This window comes from Aythya fuligula, chromosome 28 (genome assembly GCF_009819795.1).
Source record: "Aythya fuligula isolate bAytFul2 chromosome 28, bAytFul2.pri, whole genome shotgun sequence".
In the NCBI taxonomy this organism is placed as follows: Eukaryota; Metazoa; Chordata; class Aves; order Anseriformes; family Anatidae; genus Aythya; species Aythya fuligula.
In genome coordinates this window covers 412565-422316 of record NC_045586.1, presented here as the reverse complement: position 1 = coordinate 422316, position 9752 = coordinate 412565, and the positions used below count along the sequence as shown (strand labels likewise).

Below are 9752 nucleotides of genomic sequence, written 5' to 3'. Positions count from 1 at the left end.
GTGCTGCGGGGCGAGCGGGAGCGGAGCCGCCTGGCCCTGCTCTCCCCAGCGCCGGCTATCCCACGCTGTAAGGCTGGTGGAATCTGGTCCCGCTGCCCCTGACTCTCAGTAGCCAGGACGTGGCTCCTGGAGGGTGCCTGGGGCTCACTGCTGCCCGTGGGGGCCCCGGGCAGGGTGTGGGCAGCCGCCCCACGGAGTGGGCTGGGCTGTGGGACCCAGACCACAATGGGGCCCCTCTCGGCGCTGGCCTGGGTACCGAAGGCCCAATTTGGAGCCGTGTGAGCGCCTCTCAGCCTGGACAAGCCCAAACCTCAGCCCCAACCCTTCCCTGCCCTGGCAGACGCCCGTGGGTGGGTTTCACTCTGCGCTGGGGCGATCCGATGCAGTGTTTGCTGTTGACCATTTCCTTCCTGTTCCCCCCTTCAAGCTCCGTTTCGGCAACCCCTTCCTTCCTTGCTTCCTTCCTTCTGCCTGCTGGTGCCTCCGCGTGGCCCCGCTCCTCGTGCCACCCCAGCAGGGTGCAGCTGGGGACAGCCGAAGCGTCCGGCCTCGCGTGGCCTCTCCCCTGCCCTTGGGACGTCCCAGGACAGCCGCGCTCGGAGCAGGGAGCTCCGGGGAGACCCACAGAGGCTGCACGCCCCCGGCCACCTCTGCCCCATCCGCTGCTGGACGCGCAGGTAGCAGTGGGGCCGTGTGTCCCAGCAGGTCAGGGCCCCACGTTTTGGGGTGTGGAGCGGGAGAGGTGGAGATGCCCATTGGGGTGCTGTGGCTGGATGTCCGTCCTGCCTCGGGGACAGGGACTGGTGCTGTGCTGGAGCCAGGCCTGGCCCAGGACGTGCCCTGTCCGTATCCCGTGGGGAATGGGGGTTTGGGCATCTCCAGCCAGTGCCATCATTGGTGGCACCAGCCATGGTGAGGATGGATGAGGGTCAGTCCCTCGTTCCAGAGGCCAGCACCCCGCTTCTTCAATAGCCCCTTGCCCACTGGGTGGACCGAGAGCTCTGTGGGTGGGCACCCCCAGTGCCCCCCAGCTGGGCAGAGCGGCCCCGTGGGGCTGGCGATGGCGCGGGGGAGGTTGCAACACCCCCAGGGTGGGGGGGCCGCGGTGAGTCACCCCCAGCGGGGCCTGGCCACCAGCGGGAACCCTGAGTCAGGGCTGCGTGCCCATGCCGTGCCCCTCCCTGCCCGCCTCGCCCACCTTATCTCCCGCCCTTAGCACCTGGCACACCTGGGCCAGGGGGGCTGGCGCCATTCCCCTCCTTTATGGGGAGCAAAGGGCAGGCGGAGGGTTGGCAGGCAGGTGCCACGCTCCCTCCCTCCCGGGGCTGCTGGTGTGGGGCTGTGCCCACTGCCGTGTCCTGCCAGCCCCGAGCATCGTGGTGTGCTGGGGAGGGCTGCTGGCACCGTGAGCAGCGGGGGCCTGCCCGATCCACGGCACGGCTGCGCCCTGCCTGGCGCACGGTGCCCGCGAAGGCGAGATGCTGGCGTGGCTGCTGCCCCTCTGCACGCCTGCTGCCCGCCCGTGTGGTCGGGCTCTTGCACAACACAGCTCGGCTCTTTCCGAGAACGTTGCTGGGGCCAGAGGCCCCCTCCCTGACGGCTGAGGCGGCCGCGCCAGCGCAGCGCTCTTCCCCTTTCTGCCAGGCCTCGTGCCATGGCCAGCGCGGCTCCCGGGTGCTGGCACGGCCGCCCGTGGCCTCAGCCAGGCTCGAGGGGGGGGGAGCAGCCCCTGGCACGGCCCTGGCCGGGTGCTGAGCTGGTGTGGGCGGCCGGGGCGGATGCTGGGTGCTGGCGGTGGGGTGTGGGGAGCGCTCCTTGGGCTGCTAATTGCTGTTTAGCCGGGGACGCAGAGGGTGTAATTATGGGGGCATTGCGAGAACCCTAAGCCTGCCCCAGGCAGCGGAGCAGGGGGCTGAGCAGGGGGTGTGGGGCCGGGCAGCGGGGAGCTGGGCCCCGTGGGTGCCCCTGCCTGGTTTGCGGAGGAGACCGAGCGACGCCGGGTGCCCGGGGCCATCCGCAAGCCCCTTCCCCAGGTCGTGGCGTGCGCAGCCCTTTGTGCCAGGGTGCTGGTGGCCGGGCTCCCCGTGCCACCCGCCTTGGCCAGGCCACGGCACGGCAGGACCCGGGGCGGCACGGCGGTGTCAGGGCTGCCTTTGGGGGCAGAGCGGGACGTGCATGTGCAGGGCTGGGGGGCGGCTCCGGGGCAGGCCATGGCACGCCGCACCGAGCCCAGCCCTGCGGTGGCAGCCCCGCTCCCGCCGAGCGCAGGCGCCCTCCTGGCTTGGCCAGGGCCGGCCGCGGCCAGCGGCGAGCACCCAGCGCCCTGCCCCGGGGCGGCGGGAGGGCGAGGGCCCGGCCGACGCCTCGGCACGGGGGGCCGGTGAGGTGGGGAGGGGATGCCCGCGGTGCGGGGCGCACGGTCCCAGCGTCGCTGGGAATTTCCTCCAGCGGGAGGGTGCTGGGGCTGCCCCCTGCCCGGTTCCGGGTTGGCGCCCCGGCCGCGGTGCCGGTTGCAGAAGGGTTAATGCTGTGTGTGTTCTGGGAAGCGGGGCTGGGAGGTGCGTGACCCGGGGTGTGGGCGTCAACTCCTTTTGAGGTGGGATCCGCGCTGAAGTGCAGCGGGGAGCGGGGCCAAGTTCACACAGCACCCTGCCTTCCCCTCCCTGCCGCTCGCGGGCCGTGGACCCAACGGCGGCGGAGCGCCGAGCCACGCGGGGACACGCGCCAGGTGAGCCGTGCGCCCACCCGCCGCCAGCCACAGCAGAGACAGTGCCGGGTGGCCCTTGGGGAGCCGGCAGGGCCCTGGCACAGCCAGGTGTGGGGAGGGCACCGGGGCACCGGTTGGGAGGCTGCCGGGCTGGCTGGCGGGATGCTGGCGTCAACCGAGCCCTGCACCGCCCTCGCTGCCACTGGGATGGGGAGGGACGGGATGGGTGGCGAGGTGCGGGTCACCTCGGTGTCCCCGCTTGGCAGAGTGGGACCCGCGCCCCATAGCAGCGGTGCCGGGCGCGCCTCTGCCTGGCACGGGCAGTGGGGAAGGCTTTGGCAGCAGGACGGGGCTGTGCTGCCAGGCTGGGGCCCGCGGGCAGGGGGATGGAGCGGGCTCCCAGCTGCTGGTCCCCACTGCAGGTGCTGGGATCGGCGGTGGCGATGCCACCGGGCCGGCCGTGCCACCACGATGGGGCTGCCCGTGCCTGGAGCCCGGCCCCGGTCCTGGGTGCGCACAGAGGCAGAGCTGGGCCACGATGCTCAGGCGCTTTGGTGCTGAAGGCTGGGCTCTGGGTGTGCGGCTGTGGCCGCGGGGCACTCGCTACTTGCGGGGACCAGGAGCTCTCCGGGTGTCACTGCGGGCCGGGAGGAGCTGTGGGGGTGCGCAGGGAGCTGTGGGGCTGCTGGTGGGGCGGCTGCTGTGGGGCTCACCCCCCCTCAATACAGGGCGGGTGGGTTCTGTTTGTTCTCTTGTCTCTTCAAACCATTTCCTTTCTTGTGTGCTCGCTGTTTTCTTATTTCAAAGAGCGGGACCGCTTCCCCAGCCCACGTCCGGGCTCCCCTTCGGCATCGGGACCCCCAGCTGCACCTCTGGTGCGTGCCCCTTTGGGGACCACCAGCTCGGCCAGACCCTGATCCATCCATTTCATTGCGGTTGGCAGCGGGGCTGTGCAGACCCCGTCCCGCAGCCATGCCACCCCCCATGCCCCACGGCGTGGGCGCCTCGGCCGCCGCTGCTCCCTGCAGGCTTTGGGCAGGGTGACGGGTGGGTGGGGGGACGCCCGGCCACCTGAGTCCCCTTCCCACCTCCCAAAGGGCGAGGGGCCCCTCTGGGGCGAGGGGCCGGGGCCCGATGCGCTGCCTGGTGCTGCGCTCACCTTCCTGGGTGACTCATTCTCCCCGGTGCGGCTGTGAAGTCCCTCGACAGCGTTTCAGCTCTTGTTAATGAGAGCAGCAGCACCCAGGAGCAGCCCGGAGCCGCGTACCCTGGGACCCCCCAACCCCTCATCCTCCTGCCCACAGCAGGGAACAGGCAGAGGACACGGGGTCCCCGCTCCCACCCAGGTCTGCTGGCCCCGTGGCCGGGTGCTGGATGGGTTCTGCGGGGGGGAACGCAGCCGGTTCCTGCGCTGGGTGGGTGCTGGCTGCCAGGTGCCGCGGGGCCGGCAGCAGCTGGGATGTCAGGGTGACCCGGGAGCCATTGTTCCTGCTGCAGCATGCCCTGGGCATGGGAGCCGGCTCGGCGTGGGGAGCAACCCCCCCCTTTTCCCCAGCCCTGTGCAGCTGCGGAGGGCAAAACGGGCCCGGCTGCGGGCATTGACGTAACCGAGAAAGTGCTGGCTCGGTGGGGGCACAGGCAATGCTGCCAGCCCCTTCCCCAGCTGGCTGCACCCCGCCGCATCGTCCCCCAGCACCGGCCAGGGGACCCTGCCGTGCAGGGGGGGCTGGGGGCGGCTCTGGCTCCCTCACACCTTGCCCCCCCCCATTTCCTTATCGCTGCTGCGATCTCCTCAATGGCACCCGCTCAGCATGTGACTTCGCTCCAGTGGGGAGGATGCGCGGGGGGGGGGGGGGGGTGTCGGGGAAGAAGCAGTAACGGGCGGTTTGGTGCGATGGAAAATCCCCCTCCTGCCACCTCTTCGCCCCCGCCCTGCCCCAGCGCGGGTCGCTCGTCCGCAGGCATCCGGCCCCAGCGGCTGCTCCCGGGGGTCCCGGCTCCTTCACCCCGGCCCTCAAATGGTGCCTCCGAGGAGCTCTGCAGCACCCGGGCTGCTCCTGCGGACGGGGTGCTTGAGCTCGGGTTCCTGCGCGCACCCCACGGCACGGTGAGGCTGCCAGAGGGATGCTGAACAGAGGCTGCGTGTGGGCCTCGGAGCCCCCCCCCGGTGCAGCTGGGGCCTCGGGTGCTGCAAGGGGCCCGTGGTGAAGCAGCACCCCAAAGGGGAGCGTGCCAGCGGTGCCAGCCCCGGCCCTGCAAACAGGAAGAGCTGTACGAGCGCATCGTGCCCGGATGTCTCGAGGGGCTGGGGGTGCTGGAGGGCACGTGGGGACCTGGAGCAGCAGGTGCCTCCTGCTGCCATCACGTTTGTTTAGGGGATGCAGCGAGCGATGGATGAAGGAGGGCACGAGCAGGCTGCCTCGCTCTGCCAGCGTTTCCTGCCCTGCTTTGCTCCCGTCCATCTGTCCTGCCATTGCATCCAGCAGCAGTGCGTGCCACCCGTCCCAGGACAGCCGGTGCTCAGCCTGCCTGCTCCAGCCCCGGGGTGCTGCAGGCAGCGCTTGATGGACACTGTGTCCCTGTGTCCCCCCCCCAAGGGCCACCCGAGCCCCGGCACAGGGCGCTCACCTCCCATAATCCTCCCCCCGCTGCTAATCCTGCCTAATCTCATCGGGGGCTGTCACTGCCTGTTGGCTCCCAGCGCCCTGATGGCTTAATCGCCCCTAATCCGCTTGCCCCCACCTCAGCGGGCAGCGGGGACCTGGGGAACAGCGCAGGGCGCGCGGCGGTGGGCGCCGCAGGGTGGGTACGGGGAGGAGGGGGGGGGCACAGGATTTCGGTGGCGCCGGCGTCCCGGGCGGTCGGCACTGCCCGGCTCCCAGTTTCAGGGGCGGCTGCCGCCTGCCCTGCCGGTCGGGCCTGCTCGGCAGCGGCTGGGGCGGCTCCGCAGCCGGTTGCTCCGGGGCCGTTCCCAGCCGCCTGCCGAGGCAGCCCCAGCTGGCGGGCGCCCAAGCGCAGGGAGCGGCCGGCGTGGGGATGGGCCCCTGTGCCGGGGGCCCGCCGGCCGCGCCGCCCCTCGGCGGGCAAGAGGGGGCACGTCCCCCGCGCCCGCCGACGGCACCGCGCGGCTTGGCACGGCCGTCCCGGCGCGGCGGGGTTCGGTTCGGAGCGGCTTGGCCTGGCACGGTGGGGACGGGCACGGCTTGGCGCTGTCCGGCGGTGCCATGTGCAGCCAGGGCTGTGCTTAGCGTGGCGTGGCACAGCACTGCTGGGTGTGTGGGCATGGCCATGCCATGCTCTTGGCATTGCCTTTGCCAAGGGTTGTGGCCACCAGGCAGACCCCTCGCCCCAGTGCCACCGAGCATCCAGAGGGCTGGGACAGCCTTGCTGGTGGCTGAGCACCGGGGCCATGTCCTGGCTGCAGCTCCGGAGCTCCTGCAGCCACCGTCCCATGCCCAGGGCTGGGGATAGCAACAGGGCTCCCTCATCCCATGTGTCCATCGCCCTCTGAGCACCAGCACCAGTAGCTGGCCGTGGCCACGAGTGCTGCTGTGTGCTGGGTGCCTGTGCGTCCCCTCCTTGCTGCTCTGTGGGGACCCGGCGCTGGTGGTGCCCCCGTGCCGGGCACAGCCTGCCCCGCGGTGCCGCTGGCCCGGGAAGGCCTCGGTGCTGGGTTTATGGCTGCGTTGACGTAAAGCCCTGCCAGTTGCAGCGTGGGAAAGGCCCTGCTCACGCAGGCAGGGCTTGGCTGGGCGAGGAGCGGCCCCGGGCTGGGGCAAAGGGGGAGGGAGGGGGCTGGGCCCCCACTGGGAGCGGGGGCAGGAACCGGCGCTTGTGCTGATCCTAATCTGCCGTGGCAGGAAGCGTGGCCCGTGTTCCCAGCCCGGCTGGGCTCTGCGGGGCGGCCCCCGGCCCTCGGGGCCCTCTTCCCGGCACTCGCCCGCCCACCCGCGCCCGCCGCCGGCGAGGCCCACGTTCCCAGGACGGGGTGCCGGGAGCCGGCGGCTGCGCCCGGCCGGGCTTGGGGGCCGCAGGGGGTGGGCTGGCGCAGGAAGCGCCGCGCCTCGGCACCGTTCAAAGGCACCGCGCCGAGATTTCCCCCTTTGCTGTGGTCGCGCGGGGGGCGGCGCGGGCGGCTGGGTGCTGGCGGCAGAGGAAGCGCAGGGGGCTGCGGCGGGGGGCCCGCCACCCACCAACCTCACAGCGGGGGGCGAGGGCAGCCCCCGCGGCACGGCTGCCTCGACATGGTGGGGAAGGTTCGGCGTCCAACCCAAACCCAAGGCCTCGGCGGTGCCGAACCGTGCGCCCCTCCAGCCCCAAGCACCCCGCTGCTGGGGGCACCCTGCCCCTGGTGCGTTCCTCAACAGCAGGGGGTTTCCTTGCCCCCCCGGCTCTGCAGCAGAGCTGACACTTCAGCCACAAAGTTTCCTCCGAGCGCCATCTTCCCCCCGCCTCCCGTCAGCCCTCTGCGCCGTCAGCACCCCATGGCTCTGAGCACCCAAGGGCGCTGCCCGGTGCTGAGCCCCCTTGGCTTCTGCTTCCCGCAGGTGAGGACGATGGCGAGCCCGGAGGACGACCTCATTGGCATCCCCTTCCCCGAGCACAGCAGCGAGCTGCTGAGCAGCCTGAACGAGCAGCGGCAGCTCGGGGTGCTCTGCGACGTCACCATCAAGACGCAGGGGCTGGAGTACCGCACGCACCGGGCCGTGCTGGCCGCCTGCAGCCGCTACTTCAAGAAGCTGTTTGCGGGGCAGGGGCCGGGGCAGGAGGTCTGCGAGCTGGACTTTGTAGGGCCGGAGGCGCTGGGCGCGCTGCTGGAATTTGCCTACACGGCCACGCTCACCATCAGCAGCGCCAACATGGGCGAGGTGCTGCAGGCCGCCCAGCTGCTGGAAATACCGTGCGTGATCGCTGCCTGCGTGGAAATCCTACAGGGCAGCGGGCTGGAGGCGCCCGGCCCCGATGATGGCGACTGCGAGCGGGCTCGCCGCTACCTGGAGGCCTTCGCCACCCTCCCCGAGGACGAGGTGCCCACCCTGCCACCCGCCCGCCCCGTTGCCCGCCGCAGCAAGAAGACCCGCAAGTTCCTGCAAGCCCGTGGCTCCCGGCTCAACAACCACACCGAGGAGCTGCCCGCCGAGGCCGAGGGGTACGACAGCCCCCTGCCACCTCCCCAGCCGCCCTCGCCCCCGCTGCCCCCTCTGCCTGAGGGCCTGGTCCAGACCTACGAGAGCTACGAGATGCCCGAGGAAGAGGAGCTGCCCCCGCACCCCTTCCCCTTCCCGTACCAGCCGCCCCTGTCCCCCGAGGAGGGCGGCTCCGACGAGGACGCCATCGACCCCGACCTCATGGCGTACCTGAGCTCGCTGCACCACGAGTCGCTGGCGTCCGGGCTGGATACGCCCGACAAGCTGGTGCGCAAGCGCCGCTCGCAGATGCCCCAGGAGTGCCCCGTCTGCCACAAGGTCATCCACGGCGCGGGCAAGCTGCCCCGCCACATGCGCACGCACACGGGCGAGAAGCCCTTCGCCTGCCAGGTCTGCGGGGTCCGCTTCACACGGTGAGTGCTGCCGGCCTGACCCTCTCCCTGCCCTGCCTCGGGGGTCCCTGGGGTACCCTGTGACACGTCCTCTTCCAGCCCCTGTGGCTCCTGGTGTCCCTGTGGCGTCCCTAGGACACGTTTCCCCTGGGATGCACACCTGCCTGGGGGGGCTTTGGTCTCTGTGCACCCCAGCCAGGCAGCAGGGATGTCGTCTCCTGTCCTGCCCTGCCAGAGCACCCCGACCCCACGTGTCCCATGCACTCCGCTGGGATGCTCGTGCTGCCCCCAAGCCCATCCTTGCTCTGGGGATGCCTGTGCCACCCCCTGGCACATCATTGTCCCATGGGTGCCCCTGCTGTCCCCACAGCACATCCCTGTGCCAGGGGTGTCTGTGCTGTCCCCGCAGCACATCCCTGCCCTGGCTGTGCGCTGCCATCCCGGCAGCCGCTGCCTGGGGGTGCCTGCCACCCTGCTGACCTCTCCCCCCCCCCAGGAACGACAAGCTGAAGATCCACATGCGCAAGCACACGGGCGAGCGGCCCTACTCCTGCCAGCACTGCAGCGCCCGCTTCCTGCACAGCTACGACCTGAAGAACCACATGCACCTGCACACGGGCGCCCGGCCCTACGAGTGCAACGTCTGCCACAAGGCCTTCGCCAAGGACGACCACCTCCAGCGGCACCTCAAGGGCCAGAACTGCCTGGAGGTGCGGACGCGCCGCCGCCGCCGCGACGAGCCCCCGCCGCCGCCCGCCGGGCCCCCGGGGCTCGACCTCTCCAACGGGCGCCTGGACGGGCTGCGCCTCTCCCTCGCCCATTACTGGGGGCCGGCGAGGCCCGACGAGGAGGAGGAAGAGCCCGAGCCCGAGCCCGAGCCCGAGCCGGAGCCCGACGAGGGGCCGCAGCCGGACGGCGCCGTGCCCGTGGAGTCGGCGTAGGAGCCGCCGCGGCCGCCCCGACGGAGCGCGCCGGGGGGCGGCGGGCCGAGCCGAGCCGAGCCGTGCCGAGCCGGGCCGGGCCGGGCCGGGCCGTAGCGAGCCGAGCCGAGCCAGGCCGGGCCGTACCGGGCCGGGCCGTGCCCGCCGGGCGGGGGGGGAGGCGCGGCGCCGGCCCGCCTGGGTCCCCCGGGCAGCCCCGGGCGCGCTGCCCCCGCCGCCGCCGCGCCCCGCCGCGCCTCCCGACGGGGTTTCTGTTCCTGTTTTTCCCGTCACGGTTTGTTCTGAATTATGCAAAAGGGGGAAACTCCCCCCCTGGCGGATTTGCACAATGGGGCGGGGGGGGGGCCCCCTCGTCGCCGCCCCCCTCCGACCCGGGGCGCCCCCGCCGCCGCGCCCCCCTCCGAACCCCGACTTCCCGGGGCGCCCCCGCCGCCGTTCCCGGGACGCCGGAGCCGCCGGGAAGGGACCGGCCCCGGGCCGGGAGGGGCCGCACCGCCCTCCCCGGGGCCGCCCCCCCCGTCCCCGGTAACCGGGAGCGCGGCCGGGGGCGGGACCCGGCCGGCGG

At 72.3% G+C, this 9752-nt stretch overlaps 1 protein-coding gene across 1 annotated transcript; it reads left to right on the top strand.

The window, feature by feature from the left end:
• Positions 1-7263: 7263 nt before the first annotated feature.
• ZBTB7B (zinc finger and BTB domain containing 7B) lies at positions 7264-9187 on the top strand. Its single transcript, XM_032204268.1, has 2 exons — positions 7264-8267; positions 8743-9187. The coding sequence occupies exons 1-2, from the start codon at positions 7264-7266 to the stop codon at positions 9185-9187; spliced, it is 1449 nt and encodes a 482-aa protein (XP_032060159.1).
• The last annotated feature ends 565 nt before the right edge of the window (positions 9188-9752 follow it).

Coding starts and splice junctions, on each gene's coding strand:
- ZBTB7B (XM_032204268.1), top strand. CDS start 7,264: ATGGCGAGCCCGGAGGACGACCTCATTGGCATCCCCTTCCCCGAGCAC. Junction 8,268..8,742: donor TGCGGGGTCCGCTTCACACG/GTGAGTGCTGCC, acceptor CCCCCCCCCCAG/GAACGACAAGCTGAAGATCC.